At 32.6% G+C, this 20,450-nt stretch overlaps 2 protein-coding genes across 2 annotated transcripts in view; one reads left to right on the top strand and one right to left on the bottom strand.

The window, feature by feature from the left end:
* LOC129235105 (cell adhesion molecule Dscam2-like) overlaps nt 1-20,450 on the bottom strand; it is a gene marked incomplete in the record, with an annotated part of 703,156 nt that overhangs the window by 77,145 nt on the left and 605,561 nt on the right.
* Nucleotides 2,001-18,996, top strand: LOC129217774 (uncharacterized). The gene is made up of 2 exons (XM_054852116.1): nt 2,001-2,136; nt 16,409-18,996. Exon 2 carries the CDS (start codon nt 16,571-16,573, stop codon nt 18,590-18,592), a length of 2,022 nt encoding a protein of 673 aa, XP_054708091.1. The 5' UTR covers nt 2,001-2,136; nt 16,409-16,570; the 3' UTR covers nt 18,593-18,996.

A 20,450-nucleotide genomic window follows, 5' to 3' on the forward strand; every position in this document is an offset into this window, starting at 1 on the left:
GCTATTAAGTAAGTCTAAAGTAATGTTTTGAACTATAAACATTTTACTACAATTGTTGAAAGTAGTTGCGCACGCAAGAATTTTTCAAGGGGAGGGTCCAAGGTCGAAAGTCCCGTTCCTATATCATACCCCAAAATCCATCAAACAGATTGACTTGATTTTATCGGTTCCCGAAAACCAAAAAAGGTAAAAAATAAACTTGAATAAGTAATTAGCATTATTGAATGAAATGCACTCAAATAACCAGAGAGCAAAATAATTGAGGTTTTTACATTTCTCATAATTAAAAAATAGATTCAAGCTCATAGAATCTCCTTCTAATCTGTAATTACAAAACTAAAAACATGGTATTTACAGTGTATTTATTTATAATCACCGTTTCGCTCAGTGCCGAATTCAGCTTCATGCCGCCCCTAGGCAAATTTGAAATCTGCCGCCCCCATCCACTTTAAGTGATTTATCCAAGGTCAATTTAAATACTGAAAAGCACTTATTTTCACGAGCCCGTCGTAATAGAGAAAATTTAAGACTCTCGAAATATTGGGGACGGAAAGTAACTATAGGTGGCATTATAATCTTTATGTATTAATAGGCAAGCCGTTATCTTTCGGTACCGATATCTCCTCTGTTTTTGAACCGATTTCCTTCATTCTTTTTTTGTTCTGTACCTATTGCCGAGTTTTAGTGTCATCAATAAAATTTTTTGAAATCGAGCGCTAATTAACGAAGATATTAATTAAAAAAAACGAATTTTTGTCCTAAAGGGCTCTTTCTACGTGAATGGATGGTCCAATTTTTTCGAATTTAATATGGTTGGAAAGGTCTTTAAAAAACACTCCTAACGAAAAAATTGTCAAGGCGCCCAAAGTCCAATAACCTAAATCCACTAGGAAAAAAAAGTTATAAGCGTTTTTTCGTTAGCGAAACTCAAAATTTTTAATTTTTTCTTTTTCAATTTTGGAAGCGTGAAACATTAAGTTTTAATTCATTTTTTAAACCGCTTTTTGGGGCCGTGGTAGCCCGATCGGTAGAGTGTCGGATTCGAGGTCGGAGGGTCCTCGGTTCGAACCTCGATGGTCGAAGACCCACCGTCGTCATTAAAGGGGACTGAGCGACGTTAAATATGCTCGTGATCTCAATGTCCTCCAAGTGAAACGATACCTCTGGGGGTGCTAGCACCAGGTAGCTATTAGCTCCTGGACTAGTTCTAAATTCTCATTAACTGTTCGATCCGGTGATGGTGCTGCCATCTATCGGTATATAAAATAATGGAGGCAAGGCACTTAGTATGCAGTCCTCGACATAAATACAGTTGTAGTCAGTTGTGACTCTGAATAAACCGCTTTTTCTACACGAAAAAGGCATTTTAATTCTTCAAGCTGGGTATGGTTGGAAAGCTCGCGAAAAATGCTTTAAAACACGTTTTACTCGGTTTTACCGCGCGAAAATAAAAACCCGCTATGCTCGCTAGAAACAGCGCTAGAAGCAATTTGTTGGGGTTTTTCAAGTTGAGGAAAATTCATTTTTATTTGCTTTTTCACGCGACATAGTTTAGTGGGTTACGTGATCAGTTAACTGGTAGCTACCGGTTGAGCTCGTCGAACGCAAGCTAAGTGTTAGACTTCAAGCATAGGCTTTTTGACGTTGATATATCTTGCTTTACGCAATTGTATACGCTGTAAATATAATCTAAATAACAAGTTAACGGGTGCAAATTGATCACTGTATCTCTTTATTACCGCATCCTAATTATATCGCTTTTTATGAATGTCCTCCTATTACCGAATCTATCTGGGGGCTCAATTTTTTTAATCCAGTACAGTGGAACGTATTATAGGTGTAGTGAGGTCGTTTTACTGTGTAGTTATTCAGTTGTTTCAATACAATTACCTTTTTTAATAAGTTTGTAACAGTTAATATTGATATTGAATTAGAATCCCTTGTAGGAAACACTTTGCTCCTTCAACAGTTAAGTTACTGGATCAAGTTCTGCCTTGAGCTGACGTTCTGACGTCATTTACGTACGAATACGAGTAATCTGAGCTCTTGACGGAAATTAGTGAAATTTTGCTATCCCATTTTTTAAATTTATTAAAAAATGGTGTAGATTTTGTTTCTTGAAACATTCTATTTGAGGTATGTCGTTTCGTAAATTCTAAGTGTTTCTTAACAGCTTTTAATTCTCATATTTTTTGTTTGAATACCACTCGCAATATGGCGGAGAACAAGCGACAGTTTTCATTTAGCAAAGCATCAATGTTTGTGATCTAACTATGTTACTTTAAAACTAAGGGCAAGTGCATTTTGTTGGGGCTTTCTCAAAAGTACGTCTGTAGATAAGCAATGTTTACAATCTCATTCTAATGTTATTTCATTAAGATACTGGCACAAATTAATTTTTTTTTGTGTTCCTACCAAAACTTATATTCTCATATTTTTTATTATTGACAATGACGATTGAATACGATTGATAAAATTAAGCATTTTTGCATCACGAAACGAGGAGTGAACTTTATGAAGTATAAAATCAGAGATGCCCCGCCCCCTCACTCTAAAAGTGTTGTCTGGCTCCCACGAAAGCTACGGAGCCAAAACCCGAAATAAGAAGCTAAACCCTAAAGAGCAAAATCAGCGGTTCTACTGACCTCAGGGCGACTAAATCAAAACGATAATGACCACAAAATCTGTTAAAAACCATCTCAAAAAGGCAAGTCAAAAGTGTATAAATTATCGTAATACTCGCTTTCGCGTATAAATGCTATGCAATTTTTAGAACTACTAGATGTTGAATGAGAATATAGTCGAAAAAAATTTTGAGTTTGGAACAAAGAAATTTGCAGTTAAGGAGGTGCCAATCAGAACCACACATGTCCAGTTTCAAGAAAAATTGAGTTAGCAGCCGATTCAAATGTTACAGAATGTTTCTTACAACCTTGTATTTTTAGTTTCAGTGAAAGAAAATGTCCATAAGGTTGTTATAATATAAAAAAAACATGTCCTTTTCGTCTCCAAGAGCCCCCCCCCCCCCCCGATTTCGGTAATGTGACCTGCAAGGGGCAATTATTGCCCCTCCCATGAGGGACTCTACCAGGGTTGGCTTTCTGCCAACAGAAACTAGTTTTTGCCGTGCCAGTGGCAGAAACGGGGTTAAAACCGGCAAAAACGTAAAAGCATCTTTAATTATCGCACAATACTTTTAAGTGATTGCTAAATGATATTCGTTTAAGTAAACTAAAGAATTAAACTTCATTTTATCGTTTAAAGAAATAAAATCCTATGCTAATGCCCTTGATTTAGTTCGAGAAAAGAACTTTTCAACTGCAGATGCTCGTAATGTTTGGATTAATCTAACAAAGGACAAAAAATCAGGAAAGAGGAGTGACATACAGAATTAAAAGGCATTTCTGATTTTAATTTGCTCACTTATATGCTTCATCTAAATTGTTTGTGATCGAAATTATCATGCGCTTCAAGAAGAAAGTGCCAAAATTTCACTTGCCAATATTAACATAGATTTTGTACCTAATGTCACAGCTTTGCAAAACAAATTGGCCCTATTTCTCGAAACTTATTTTTCCAGTTGAATTTCTCCCACTACCCCAGTTATTACATGGTGGACTAGTTAAAAAAGAAAAAAAACAATAGATGAAAGTTTCACGAAGATTGCTTGTTCCTTCATGCATTGCCTGCGAGCTGTTCTGTTTCAGGAATATTCTCGAGTTTCTCATTTGTACATATTAGATTGAGAAACTGCTTAGGTTTTAGAGACCACCTTTTCTAAGAAGCAACTGCAGGGTCCAGACAATGTAGTATTTCATTTTAAATTGTGGTAATATCGTAATTAAATTGTGCTTTGGTTAATAATTATTTTTCCCGCGCACTTCCTATTGCATGTCAATAATTTAATTTTTTTTCATTTTGTGAGTTTTTGCCAGTTTCTGCCGCAAATGTGGCAGAAAGTGGTTTTTGCCGTGCTGGTTTTAACCGGTTTCTACCAGTGGTTTTAACCACCTCGGCAGAAACTTGCCAACCCTGGACTCCACACTTATGAAATTTTCAATATTGAATTTTAAAAAAGGCAATTTTAAACAATATTTGTTAAAGTTAAAGTTAGGGAAAGAGGATTGAGACTCTGCCCCGGAAATGTTATAGAATTGAAGTGCAAAACATTTGAGGCAGTGAGAAGCAAAGGGATGTAAGTGGCCAGAATTAAAGATTTGCATTTAACCAGTTCAAATGCTAGGAAAACCTATACTCTGCTTTAGGGCAAGAAATAGTACTTAATAGCCCTGGTAGGTACTGGTATACAGCATGATTTAGGAGGATAAAAATCAATGAAAGCCTACCTAGGCAGGGATTGTATTTCATTTTCATCTGGCAGGAAAAAACGTATTAGGAGGAGCTGTTTTTTATTTGTTTTACAAATGGAAAGTAAAATATAATGAAAGAATCACACTTTGTATGTCATGTTCTATTTTTAATTAGTAGGCACATAACAAAAAAATGTTGAGAAAACATTCAATCTAGAAATACATGAATTACACCGCCAGCTCAGTCAATTCCAGCCGAGGAACTTACTGAATTCAATCTAGATTCAGTAGCGGATATTGCCGGGGGGGGGGGTGCCCCCCCCCCCCAAAGGATGTAATAATTTAACTATTTAATTTATTGTTTTCAATCGACTTTTTTTTTGCATTTTTTTGTATAAGTTATTAAAAAGAACACAAAGCACACAGTATATTTTGAATAAAAGCATTTTTGTTTGCTAAAGAAGTAATACTGGAGTTAGAGGCCGCAGAATACATTTAACTCGCTGGTTTCGAATTCAAGGCAATGTATTACCACCATTCGTCTACTAATTCTTCTTTGATAGAATCAACAAATAACCTTTTTTTTTTTAAATGTGTAAGTGCACCTAAAAGTCATTTTTAACTAGGAAGCTATTTGAGAAATAATAGATTTCTTTTTTTCAGCTTAAAAAAAATGCAAAATGAAGGAAATCATATGGTAGTTTCTTGGAAAAACCATGATTATTAAAGGAAACAGCATGTAGTATTAATATGTTATTTCAACTGTGTCATGGCTAGAACAAATCAGCAACTGCTTTGAAATTCACACAGAAATAGTTTCTGAATTCTTCAAATGATTTTCTTAAATAATATTTTGTAGTTAAAATATAAATTAATTTTAAAAAACTTAAATGAGGTATGAGTTTATTAAATAACCTTGTCCTTAATGTTCCTATTTAAAACCGCTCATTGTATATTTTCAGTAAGTTACCGCCCTATAGTCAGGGCTAAGGCAGAAATGCATGAAATACACCTCCAGTTCAGTCATTCCGGCCGAGGACTGCAGTTTTGTGCTTATTAGCACTCATCAGCCCGGCATAGAAAGTGACTGAGCTGGATTTGGAAAACCTCTATAAGGAAGCGAAGAGTGCCAAACAAACTGGTAGCTAATATTGAATTATCACAAACCATACGAGTGACCGAAGCAATGGTTCGGTTCAACTCGAATATTAAAGGCAAGGCAAGGAATTTAATTTTTCAGGGCAGTAACTTACTGAAAATACCATGCTGCCTTGCCTTTAATCTTCGAGTTGAACCGAACCATTGCTTTGGTCACTCGTCTGGTTTGTGCTAATTCAATATTAGCTACTAGTTTGTTTGGCACTCTTGGCTTCCTTAAGAGATTTTCCATCTCAGCTCAGTCACTTCCTATTCCTGGCTAATGAGTGCTAATAAGAATGAAACTGCAATCCTCGGCTGAATGACTGAGCTGGCGGTGTATTTCATGCGCTCATTGTATAGCATTTCAGTGACATTAAATTGGATTTTGGCTTGAAACGTTGAAGATGTTTTCCTTCCACATTCATAGTATATTAGTGCATACTATTCATGTATTTAGAAGTAGATTTATTGACCTGAAAACCATTTAAAAATAAAGACATGAAAACTTTATTGTGAAACAATGAATGGGGGGGGGGGCTATTCGCTTTCCCGGCCCCCTCCAAAAGATTTTTTGTATCTGCCCCTGTCTAATTTTTTAGTAAATATTTCTTTACAATAAAAGGTTTAATTTAATAACTTAGTGAATTTAATTCAGATTCCAGTGATGTAAGATTCGTTACTTTATTATTTTGAAAAACGAAATGGAATCTTACGTAAGAATAGGGGAGGGGTTGAAAAATCTTACGTACCCTTACTTGGGCGAGGGGTGTAAAAGAATAGGAAAGTTTTCGATTTTTCAATTTTATTTTTATATGATAGAGTAACATGTATGAACATCATAAGTGAAAAAATTTTTGCGATACGATAAGTATTTTTTTTTAAAATTAATTTTTAAAGTTCAAGCGCCTGTGACGTCAGATGGCATAGGAAGTGACGTCCGATAGGAGAGAAACGCTAGCGAACCGGTTCCCATGTCATGGGAGAAATCGAAGAACGTGCATTCGACTTCGAGGATGAAACGTAAAAGGCTTATCTCCTCGCGTTTCTGGAACATTAAACCTCTCATCCTCTCGGAAATATTCGAATATCACCATTGATATTATTTGAGGAAGATTAATTAGATTGTGCTTTAACGAATCCGGCCTCCATAGTGTGTTCAAAAGGATTATTGAATTTCTAAAAAATAAAAATATCAGCGCGCTCAAAATGTCCCTAGCGAAAACAAGGGATCTTCGGCGGAAGGCTGCCCATTCGCGCCCTGTGACGTAGGCTTGTGACGTTTCAGACGAGCGCACTTTTGCGTGTGGATTTTTAAAAATTCATTAAAAATCAACCACGGTGTTTTAAAATTCGGCGATGGTGAATTTTTTAGTTTTGAGGGTCAATTAACAATATCCAATAGCCAAAATATGAACATTTAATAGGTTGCAACTTCCCTATTGCCAAAATCATCCTTACGTAATTAATGAATGGCCCCTTACTGTTGAGGTTATGGCTATGTCTGAATGTTTTTAGGTTCTTCGTTCAAAAACTAATATGTCCATTACAATTTTAATTAAATGAAGACACATCCTAATTTAAAAATTTAACTACAGGTTTATTTCTTTTTCTATGTTTAAAAGCTTTCTCTTAAGAATATAAATGAAACTAATCAATCTATATTTATACACAAACATATTTTCAAGAAAAGGTCATTTAGAAACGCTTTTTTCGTGAATTCCAAAAAATCGTTTTGAATGGATGTGTGGTTTTGATTATTAAAAATAAAAATGAAACATTAAAAATAATAATAATATATCATATAAAACTAGTATCTTAACATCAGACAATTGTCTATTATTTGCTACTTTTCCTATAAAAAGAAAATTGAAATATTCACTGTTTATATGTAAAATTAACATTTTAAAATTTGCTCAGTTTTAATTTTTTTCAGTTTTTTTTTTTTTTTTTTTTTTAAATTTTAAAAATATATATTTTACTTTTTTGTGTTTTGCTTTAATTTTTTTTTACAAGAGTTAATGATCAAAGCAATATACATTTTAAATTTCTATTTTACACAAATATACATGTACAATGCAGCAACTGGCCTCTTCAAACAACACTTTTCCTCACTCACGCTTTTTTAGCTTAGTGCCCTAAGATGGCTTGAAATTTCAAGATCATGGTTTGTATCAGGGAGGTAGAAGGGAGGAGATAAATCTTTCCTATTTAGAAGTGGCAACGATTGTTCACTTTTTTAGAGGGCGCTGTAGGCGAACCGCTCCCGTCAATCGCAGCTGATCAATGTAAATGATGCTAAGTTTCTCATTTTATTTAGAGGCAGCTATTAAAGAAAAAAAAAAGAAAAATACTACTGGAAATTGGTTGTAATAAGGGGCTAATATATTGGACGATGTACGGCTTTCGTCCACAGGAAGTTCGCACAATATTTTGATGGAAAAATTAATTTTACTTTTCATCACCAACTTGCCGAATTCGTCTGCTATTAATATTGCGCTGTGCGATGTTCTTTTTTTTATGAGTTGGAACGTTTCTATTCCTGTAAATAATTGACGAAATGAGAATATAGTAGAATTAATTACGTAAATACTTTTTTAATTAGTTGTAAATTTTGTGACATGTTTCGAGAACTAATTAAAGCGAAATAAACTTTTACTTTCACGACCTTTAACAGATAAAAATAAATGTTAATGTTCTATTTACTTAACTTCAAGCTGATATTGATTATAATAATTTTATTCATGTATTTACTCACTGCTTAAACAGAATTGTTATCATTATTTTTTTATTATTGCATTTATTTCGACAACCAAATGGGAAAAAAAATCGAGAAACCTTATACATTAAAAAAATTATACCTTGGAACGCTTTTTTGAGATATTTGGGATTTTCTGTTGAAATTAATCAAGTTTTCAAAAATTAAAATTTACTCTTATTGTACATGGTATTTTTTAAATGAAAAAGGTTTTCCGATTTTTTTCGATTTGGTTGTAGAAAAAAATTCAATAATAATAAAAAGCAATGATAATAATTATGTCTAAGCAGTGAGTAAATACATGAATAAAATTTTTATAATCAATATCAGCTTGAAGTTAAGTAAATATAGAACATTAACATTTATTTTTATCTGTTAAAGGTCGTGAAAGCAAAAAATTATTTCGCTTTAATTAGTTCTCGAAACATGTCACGAAATTTACAACTAATTAAAAAAAAATGTATTTACGTAAATAATTGTACTACATTCTCATTTTGGCGATTATTTACAGGAATAGAAAAAATCCAACTCGTAATAAATAAAACATCGCACAGCGCAATATTAATAGCAGACGAATTCGGCAAGTTGGTGATGAAAAATAAAATAAATTTTTCCATCAAAATACTGCGCTAACTTCCTGTGCACGAAAGCCGTACATCGTCCACTATATTGTCCCCTTATTACAACCAACTTCCAGTAGTTTGTTTCTTTTTTTGTTTTAATAGCTGCCTCTAAAAAAATGAGAAACTTAGCATCATTTACATTGATCTACTGCGATTGACGGGAGCGGTTCGCTGATAGCGCGCTCTGGTAAAAGTGAACAATTGTTGCCACTTTTACACTAGCAAACCCGTAGGACATTTCTCTCCTTCTTCCTACTCCGTGGTTTGTATACTTTTAAAAAACCTCATCAATTATTTTTTTGCAGAGTTTCTCCAATTTTATTTATATTTTCAAAAAGAACAATTTATTTATTACTTATTAATTTTTTTCAGTAAACTTCTAATAATTTTGGACACTTTTTTTTTTTTTTGTGGAAAAATCGGCCTTAAATTCAGTGCATCAAAGCAATTGACTTATTTTAGACTTCCACTTAACTGAATTATTACAATTGATAACTTGTTTAAGTAATTTTTGTAAACTTGTCAACATCGAGCTTGTCCTTTGCCTAATCTATACTAATAATATGAAGCAGTAGAGGTTGAACGCGCTAATCTCAGGAATTACTGTTTCGAATTGGAAAATTCTTTTTGTGTTGAATAGTCCATTCATTGAGGAAGGCTATAGGCTATATAACATCACGCTATGACTAATCGGAGTGCAGCATTAATAAAAATTTTTATGAAAGCAGGAAAATGTATATTATAATATAAAATGCTTGGAACGAAGAATTTTTGTAGCCATGGTGGCTCGATCTGAACTTTCTGACTTCGCGATCCAGTGGGCGTAGGTTCGAGTCGACCATGAGGCAGATCTTGAGGGTACGTTTCAGAGAAAATCCTAAACGATGCTAAAAAATATTTGTAAAAATACTTCGTATCATTGTCTTGTTTTTCTTATTAATTAACTAATAATATAATTAACTAATAACATAAAACTGAAGAGTTTGAATGTGCTAATCTCAGTAACAATTGGTTCAAATTGAAAAATTCTTTTTGTGTTAAATAACCCATTCATTGGCGAAGGCTAAAGGCTATATAACATCACGCTATGACTAATTAGAGTGCAGCAGTAATAAAAAATTTTATGAAAATGGGAAGATTTATGTCTATACTAATATTATGAAGCTGTGAAGAGGGTTTGTTTGGACGCGCTAATCTCAGAAACTACTGATTCGAATTGAAAAGTTCTTTTTGTGTTGAATAGTCCATTTATTGAGGAAAGCTATAGGCTATTTTTTAAATCAGATTGACCAAAATATTTGTAATTTCAAATTAAATGTTTACTTAATTGTTTAGTTCTATGAATTCCTAATAGATGGCGGGGTAAGTTAACTCTTCAAGAGGGCGCTGGCTGACAGTGTCGATAGCTGCTAGGAACCATGCCCATGCTACGCTGTTTTGATCAACGAATATATTTTTTAATGTGTTTTTTTGCGATGTTCAGTACATAATTTGATTTTGTAGGATTTTTCTATTGGGTTTTATTTTCCTTATTTCTTTTATGTTTGTTTTTGTTCTTATAGTTGTAGATAGTTACTTATATAAGCAAATAATTTCGTTTGTTGTATTATTCATTTGTGATTGTTCATTATAACGTTTGTATTATAGTATTGTTTATTTGGCGAAACATTTTAAATTGCAGAAAAAAAAACTACTTTACTCGTTTAAGGGCAGGGTTATGGTAACGTGGTTGCTTAGCGCGTTAAGCCATGAACTACGCAGTTGAAGAATTATTTTGCATTTTAAAGCTACTGTTAATATTTTTATGTGTTTTGGTGAATAGGGGTTTTAAATTCCAAAGAGCCTTTAATAGGTCTTTTGAAAATGTGTGTACGCATTTAAGTTGAAGAAAAATGATCATCTCACATCAGAAGGGGGGAGGGGGGGTATTTCTTTTGCTCAACAGACTTCCTTTAACTTCTTAGTACAGGCATTGCGGTGCGGATACTGCTAGTATTTTTATGTAGTGTTTGAGATTTCAATCCTTTTGCATCTTGTAATTTTTTTTATTTTAAGTTAAAAGCTACTTTTTGACATATACCCTGTTAACTCTGTTTATTTTATATTTTAACAGTTTATTTTAAGTTTGATTTAAGTTATTAAATGATTGACCACAGCTTTCAGAGTTGTTATTTTGACAAATCTGCAGCTTCAAAGCAAAGGAATAGATACCATTTGTGAACATTAAAGACTCAAAAGTGACACTTTGATTGTACTACATTCATCTTTACTTTTTGAATATTGCATGTTTATTGTTTTAGGTCAATAGGTTTATGGTAGATGAATCTGATCCTTAGTACTGTCCATACTATTGATCAATTTTGAGACATCTATAGTGTAGCGTAAAAATTGTTGTCTAATACTGAAACTTTTATATACACTCAAACTAAATCAGCACTTATTACTTTGTTGTTGTAAAGAAGTTCACTGCTCAAATATTACTAACTAGTGGTAGAAAAGCTCATTTTATTCCCGACTTTGAATACCCCTTGGAAAACCTTTCCAATTTTGTTAACGAACCATGATGATAAAAGCGGTTACTAACTTAAAAGTGTTCACTTTTCACTCCAGGGTCCACCGTGCCTATCACTATTTGTGATTTAAGCAGTTGGATAGGACTCTGAAGACAGCTCTGTTTTTTTGATCTAGACCAGAAACCGAGCAATCCCTGAACCAGCACCACCAGAGGTAATGTTTGACTTGGAGGACTTTGTGACCACAATCATATTTAGTGTCCTATCCCAGTCACCATTAATGAAGACAGTTTATCTTCAACCAGCTAGGATCAAACCTGGGACCTTCCGGTCACGAGTCAGATGCCTTAGCGATCAGGCCACCACAGCCTCTACTGAAAAGTGTCCATTGGCTATTAATTAAACATTTGAATTTTTCAGGTTAAGTAAGGAGCGAGATTTAAAATAGGTAAGAATGGTCAGATGAGGGTAAATCCTTGAGTTAAATCAAAAATAAGGATTCAACTCGACAAATAAAAATAAGGAAATTTTTATTTTAGAATGTTAACTACTTGGTTAAGTAATTGCCGCTAATTTTCATTGTAGATAATGTTGTTAAAGTTGCAAATTCATACACTTGCATACGAATACATACATATATATATTTTTTTTAAATGTAATGTGCTTTTGTTTATTGTGTTTTTGACATTTCTGATTTTTTTCCCCATTCAGTCCGCAAAAAGTCTGAAATATAAAATCAAGAATTCTCCAAAGAATGCCCTTTTCATCTGCATGTGCAGAAATTTTGTTCTTGAGTACATGACAGGTGGCAAGATTTTCTTTTCCTTTCAGATTCATAGTAGTAAGCAGGGCCTGATTACCGCACAGGCCTATTAGGCCTGAGCCTGAGGCCCCCTCTTCCTAAAGGGCCCCAAATTACTTAAAAAATTAGGCATAACATTACAACTATGCAAAAAATACACATTTTTAAAAATAATAGCCTTCAGGAGCCTCAAAATTATTGTGGGCCTTGGGCCTTACTTTTAGTTAATCAGGCTTTGGTAGTAAGGATGCAAGCAGCAAGAAAATTGTGATGTTCCATCCTGACTGTGATTACTAAACATTGCAACCTAACAGTGTCAGTTAAGGTGGTTAATAGTCGCATTTCAATTTGACATCTTGATTTAAAAACTAGGTGCGAAATTTGACACTAATCTTGGATTACATCAAAACTTTTCTTTGGTGGAACAAAGGTGTAAACCATTCAGCAGTTGATGGCTAGTTGCAGATTAAAAAAAACAATTTGTTTGTGTATGACCTTAAAATAAAATTTTTATGGAACAAGTCACAAAAAGCGGTGTTGGCACTTATGCCATTTTGCATCTATGTTATATATATGTGTGAACAAAACAAGGTTCTCAACTTGTGTTAACAAACTAACTACTGCAACAAATTTGTTGAACTTGACGTCAGTATATAACTATATCCAAATAGCCTAATATTAACTACATTTGTAATAATAAAATAAGTATCACTCACCAAATTGAAATTCAAGTTTCAAAATTTTATGTTCATTTTTGAAGAAAATAAATTTGATTGGAAATCATTTCCATTTTTGTTGCTGGTAAACCACTTGCAGCATGTTGCATTCAAAATGTACTAATGAAGAAAACCAAAGGCTCCATGAAAAAAGGTGTTATTATTTAAGATCTATTTATATAAGAAATTGCATTATCAGCCCGCATGAGACAAGTGAAGACTTATTGGGAAAGATGGAGAACTCGAACCTGTTTTCAAACAGTAGTTTGCTAATGTTTGGGCAAAAAAGAAAATACAGTATAACCTCGATGTAACGATTGTCAAATGAATGGGAAAAGTTATCGTTAAATCAAGGAGCATAGACACATAATACATTAAAATCCAGACCAGTGAACTGTATTATTAAATTGAGGAAATTGTTAAATTGAGCAGGATCGTTTGCAAGGAGGTGGTTTATAGGATTCAAACCTCTTCCGAAATTTTTCATCCTAAGAAATGCTTTCCATTATTTATAAATATAAAAGTGACAACCAGCAACTTGCTCTTGACCCAACTAGACTGGACCTAGTCAATTTACAATCCCTAGTGAAGATCAATGGCCCTCTTAAAACTATCTACTCCCTTGCTCATTTTTCTACTCCCTTGCTATTTGTTTATTTTATTTATTTATATTTTGGTGACAAAAACAATGTTGTTATTATTATTTCAATTTTATTTGTGAAATGAAATTAGTATGACCAAAAAATTGTAAACTTATTGTGTGTTTATGATAGTTATTGAGAAATTCATTCATTTGTAATAATATGGCATTTTGTAAGAATATCCCCTCCCTCCATTTAGATAATCTATTGTAACAAAAATCAATAGAATACACATAAAACCAAATTTGATATACAATATAAATGTTTCAAAAAATGTGTTTGGTAAAACCCTCTCCGAAACGAAAGTCTGGTTACGGCCCTGAAATCGAGTATCGTTAAATCAAAGTTCTACTGTAAATGGTTCTTTATGGAGCAGCAAACGAAAAGGCCTCGCTTTTAAAATGTATAAAAAACTTTTGTAAGCAAAAGGTAAGTACTTGGTATATATTATGTTAAAATCATTATTTACATGCACATATATACAGATACATTATGTTTCTGAAAGCCCAGCCCCCCTCCCCGCCTCATGACTGATCTGACAGTTGTCTAGGTTCCTCACATGATTAACTTTATTTTAATCAATGCTTTTTTAATCACTTCTTATTACATTGTTTTATGCTGTCACAACTTATGATGCTAAAGACGCACCAAAAGTTTGGTTTGAATTTGGCGAACTGCCTATTCGGCAGGCAAACCCAATATTCAGTTTGGCCGAATACTTCAATATTCATCAACCGAATGGTGGATTTTCTACGATTGGTAAACAAACAACGCATTTTTTTTTGGAGTGGAACTAAAAATTGTATTATGGTACCATAGTACAACTAATATTATCACTAGAGATGCACCGAAATGTTCGGTGCGTGTGCTGGTTTTTTATATAATGAATTAAAGTTATAGTATAGTACACAATAATTCAATAGTAATTCAAGCTAGTACCATAGCTAGATAATATAGACGCACACAATGCATGAATACATTTGATGCTGTGCAGATACATTTGCCTGAAAATTGTTAATTAGTGTTTATTATGGATATCATTATCTTCAATATTTGAAGATAAATGAATGAAAAATGTGCATTATTACTTTCAGGAATATTAGGCCTTTTGCTTTTAATGATTAAAAGCAAAAGGCATTTTCTTACTAAAAACTTTACCTACCCACTGCATGTTGATTTTTCATTCCTGCAGACAGCTTTGAGCTGTGTGTGCAGATACTTTATATTTTTACCTTACTATAGCTATTACTTACTAATATTATCGCATTCAAAAAGTTTTTAATGTAAAAACAAAGTAATTTAATTGTAAACATTTGAATGTTAAATTTAAATGTTGTTGCTTTTTAATTTTTCATTTATGTTATGACATTGCATCACCCACTTCTATTACTAACTCACATTTGAATATGAGAGAGAAAACCGGAAGAAACCTCACAATACAAGTGTTCATTAATATGTAAAGTCAAGTAACTGCTTTTCTTTTCTTTTAATTTTTTTTTACAAAATACACAGCTGAAAAAAAAAACTTTATCATTTTGCAAATACTTAAGAAGGTGATTGATAATACATAAATAAAACACTTGGATGTTAAATCTTGAAATATTTTAATTTTCAAAGTTTTACACCATAAGCAACAGTGTTTAGAAAAAACTTTTGAGTAAATTGAAATGGTACTTTAAACAATTTGGGTTTGTATTTGTGTGTAAGGTAAATCCAAGATTCTTTATTTAATACATGAAAACATAGCCTGTTACAATGATTATTAAATATCAATTTTTACAGAATTGCTAACTTACATAAGCCAAATTAACCAATAAAAACTTAATTAATTTAATTTTGCCTTTGGAATGATTTTTTTAAAATTTTTTATTTATTTTAAATTAATAATTAAAACTCAATGTGGATAAATGTAAGGAGTTAAATGGAAATGCATTTACACTGCACAGAAGACAAAGACTAGATACATATGTTATATTAAATTGGCATTGAAAAAAAAATATATTGCAGTTTAAAATTTTTAACCAAATATTCAGTTTAATTCTAACTGAAGATTCCGTATTCTGTGCATCTCTAATTGCAACATTCAAAGTAATTTTAATGTAAAAAAAAAGTACGCTGATGCTAAATTTAAATTTTGTTACTTTTCAATTTTTCTTAAATCTTATGACATAATAAAAACCTTTATAGCAAACTCATTTGAAGACAGAACTAGGAAAAAAAAAAAAAACCATAGCATTAAGTATCCATAAGTGTTGCAAGTCAACAAAATTCTATTTTTTAAAAATATGCAGAGGAAAAAAAATTGTCACCATATCAAATTATTAAAAAAGGTGATTTATAATAATATACAAAAGGAACACTAAAGTATTAAATTTTGCAGTATTTTATTTCCAAAATTTACATTATATTAAATATTGTTTAAACACACTTTAATTACAACTAATCATTGTAGTCCAAGTTTCATAATGGTGAATTATAGTGCTGTAACATTAAGGGTTCTATAAGATTGTTTACTTATCATGTAACATGTTACCTTGATTATCTGTGATTAAATCATGTATTAAAGAAGAAGCTAATTATGAAGTTATGCAGAGTTTCAGATAAACCAAAAACAAATTTGTCATTTATTATGTTAATTTGCTGTTAAGCTAATTTATTTTAAATTAACGATTATACTTTAAATGTAAAGAATAACTTAAGTATTTCAAATGAAAAGCATTTACATTTCACAAAACAGGTATAGTGTTTTAAACTGGCATGAAATAAAAATACAAATATTAATGTTAAAAATTAACCAGATATTCAGTATTCAGTGAAATATGGTTTTCAGTGCATCTCTACCTAAAAATATTTCAATTTTCTTTTAGTTAAATGCAAAATAAAAGTATTTTTGTTTTTTTCTTTTCAGGCTACCACTTGAAGATTCTGAATTTGTGGTTGTGACAGTGTAATATTTTTGTTGGTATAAGATTTATATTTTGCCTAAAAAAAGATTTCCCCTTCCTGTACTTAGTACATTAACTAATTTTATTTTTTTAAAATACTTTACTCTACCTAAAATTTAAAACAAATGAATCTTAATTCAGTGTGTGATGATATAGAAGAGGGTGAAATTGTCAGTGCTTCATCAGACTCGGATGTTCCTAGTAAAGCTTTCTGTTCAAAACGAAAATCGCTCCCACGCCGTTATGTTCTAGAAAAAAATAAGAAATTGCATAGTAAGCATAAAAGGAAATGTAAATATTCTCATCACCACGTGAAAAAGGCAACATTGAAAATGTCTTCAGTGAAACTAAAGGGTCATAAAAAGCTGAAAATATGCTCTAAGCAAGACCCAATCAGTAATTCTGTAAAAAAAAATGCCCGAACTAAATCTCATTCAAATGTAAGAAACCCGAAATTTTATAGTACTTTATTTTCAGAAATAAGTAGTAACTTAAAAACATCAAAAGATAGTGATAAAAACGTAGATAGATCAGTATTGCATACTGCTATACGTAAATGTAGTTCATTAAACGTGGTCGACAGTCCAAAATTGCCGGATAGTTATGACAAATCTTTTAATGAATTGAAAAAGAATGGGAGTTTGGAAAGTAATAGTATTCCAAGTTGCAATTTGAATGCTTCGGTACAAAGTGCAGCGCTTGTTGGTTCAGATAAACTTGTCAATGAAAATGGAAAACTGAAAAAGATTTTAAATGCTTCGAATGACACTCCGCTTAATGTGGAAAGTGAACGTAAAGCGGAGGAAAGTGAAGATGAAGATGAACTCAGAAGAATAGCTCTAGCTACTTGTGCTAAAAAATTGCTCTCTGAAAATGAAACTGAAAAAAATGTGCAGATTTGCAGTGTTGATGCAATTCAAACTCCTCCGATCGACGTACAACCTGTTACCGATAACTATGAAATTGTTGATATGGAACTCGATGATAATATTGGTTCAGTAGACACTATGGACGACATGTTTGTTATTGATACGAAACCCGTGGCTCCCGATGACTGTAAAAAGGATTTCCTCGAAGAAGCAGGAGACACGAAACATCTCCCTGCTACTAAGTTAGATGAAGAGTTTGAAGAGGAGCTTTTGAGAGCTATGTTGCTTGCAAACCTGAATTCTCAACTGAGAAAGGATCGGGATGATGCTTTAGTTAAAAAAGAAATTTTGAAAAACAGCAAGAAAATTGAGAAAATTATTTCTAAGCCAAAAGAAATGAAGGATAACAAGAAAATTGAGAAATGTATTTCTAAGCCAAAAGAAATGTTGAAGGATAACAATAAAATTGAGAAGTGTATTTCTAAACCAAAGCAAATCAACAAACTTCCATTACTGAGTCAAAAATCTAAACCTGTGGCATTACCAGCTAAGAAAGTCGATGCAAAAGTGATATGTCCCCCAAAGGCACAGCCTGATAATACCGTTCACATGCCGCAGAATAGAATCGTTATCTCGTTAGCTGATGAATCATCTTCAGACGAATCCGATGCAGAGGTGGAAAATAATGGCCCTGTTGCAGCACCTAGTGTTTCGAGTTTGGAAGCTTTGATTTGTAGTGCCAGGATAAAATCCGACCAATCGAAAACAGGTGCAGAAAATACTAATGTTTCTTATTTGTCGAAAGCACAACAAGAGCAGTATAACCTATACAAAAAAATTCTGAATGCAAGTGATGGTGAGCAAGCCTTGGTAAACGGAAAGGATTTTTCGCACTTGACTAACTACCAGCTGAAATTAAAGGAAAAGAAACTGTCGATTGCTTTGTCGAATTATATGAAAGAAAAAAATTTGATGGCTAATGAAAGGAAGGAATGCCTAATGAAAAAAGCCGCATTCTTGAAAATGAAATTAAAAGCACAACGGCTTAAGGAAGAATGGATGGAAACTAGGGAAATGATGAAAACTAATTCTCAGCTGTATCAGAAGTCGGTTAATCACTTTAAAACTTTGAAAAAATCTGTGATGAAACGAGAAGAGCTTATATGTAATTTGAAAGCAGAGTGCACGAAGTTGGGCGTGTCTGTCAAAGGAACAGATTACGTTCTGCCAGCAGTTTCAGCTCAGACCCCTTCACTCGTAGATAAAACTAATTCATGATAGAATTCCCCCCCCCCCTCTCTTTAAATGTCTACATCTAGTCTTTCTGGCATTGTTGATTTGTTAGGTTGTGCCAAACTACCCTTCCCCTTTTTTCATCGAGGGTTTTACCATCAGATTGAATCTGCTCAAAATGTAAAAAGATTGTGTTGTGTTAAATTTTAAAAACCAGGCTGTACCACTATCCCTGGACCATAACATGCTTTATTTTCCATCCCAGTGTTGCCAAATATGAACTAAAGTATCTTTTATTTTCTTATTTGATTTCTGCATAGTTTTCCCAGGGGAATTTCTCGTGCAGTCATGCTCATGTTTTGTACAGCGCCGAAGTGTTCAATGTAAAAAGTACTGTTTCTTGTAATTTTATAAATTGTTTACAATAAATATTTATTTTTTATGTAAAAGTATCGTGTTCATATATTGTGTTTTATATCCTATTGTCTCATTGTCAGGGTTTTAATGTTCAATCTCTGCACTAGTAGAAATGTGTTCTAATTTTATGATTCATTGAAACCTGTGTAAATTGATCACTTGCGATCCACTACTTTGCTCAACTTAGGTGGTCCACATATAGATGTTCATCTTTATGATATACATAGGCTTGCACAGGGCTTCAGAAATGGGGTTCCACTGTACCAGGAGGTTGAAATTAGGCTTGGAAAGGCTCCCCTAATTGCTCGCTTAAGGGAAATTTTCTAACATTGTGAGTAAAAAAGCATTTTTAAATCCTATGAGGTAAGAAATTAATGAACCTCATAATGTAAAATTTTAGCCACTTTCGTTCATTACTTTCATTTCTATGAGCTAATGGGAGTACTACAGTACCCCTGGTGACCCTCGTGCGCACGCCTATGATGATATAGGATTTGTTATGTCCCTTACAAAAGCGGTAAACTTTACAGGATTTACTGTATTTAAATCTAAGACTAAATAATCCTAAATAATTTTTACCTCAAAAAAATTTAATACATATAATTTTTGAATCATGCTTCTATTTTTTACTCAAATATAAATTTTAAATAATTTATAGAAAAAAATCAAATTTAAAATTAAAAGCAGTTGGATATTTGTATGAAATATTATCAAAAAATTGTTTCTAAAATACAGTGAAATCCGGTTACAACGAACTCCAACTGACCGCAAAGTTTTCGTTGTAATGGAATTAGAGCAATGTTATGGCAAGTAAATCGGGACTGAATATTTCGCTAAAACGGATATTTCGTTGCATTGGTATCACCGTTTCAGAAGTAAACAGTTGCTTCTGTTCAGAAAACAATGTCTGAATAAAGAACTCCTTAAAAAATGCTAGTTGTATTCGTGAAATACATTTTGCACTACCAGCAATTTCTTGTGGAGTGGTCCTTAACAACTAATGACTTAAAACATGGAAAAAGAAATAACAATTAGAGAAGCGAAAAATGAGAACAGTATTTAATTGGTAATTAAGTCGCTAATAAATATTGCTTGTAGAGATACAGGGAATAAGTCATATGTTCAAGTATGGTTACAATTTAAGGAATGTGGTGTAGTCATACAAGTGGGCTGTTTTTGGTTAATTTTGTGTAATTATTGTATTGTAATTTAACATTTTCACTTCGTATTTAGCCTGCTATCAATAAAAAGATCCCAAAGAATTTTTTACATCAAAGGAAAAACTAAAAATTGATTAAAATAATTCTTTGCTTCGGTTTGCCTAGTATTTTTTAAAACTTAATAAATTGTTGAATTCATATGCAATTTAAATTTTTAAGACTTCTAAAAGTAACAAAAGGAATAAAATGACATTTCCGTGTCCACAAAGAGCTTTAAGAAATACCTACATAGAAGAGCTCAACTATGCAATAAGGAGGATGTTGAT

This window comes from Uloborus diversus, chromosome 2 (assembly GCF_026930045.1).
Source record: "Uloborus diversus isolate 005 chromosome 2, Udiv.v.3.1, whole genome shotgun sequence".
Classification (NCBI taxonomy): Eukaryota; Metazoa; Arthropoda; class Arachnida; order Araneae; family Uloboridae; genus Uloborus; species Uloborus diversus.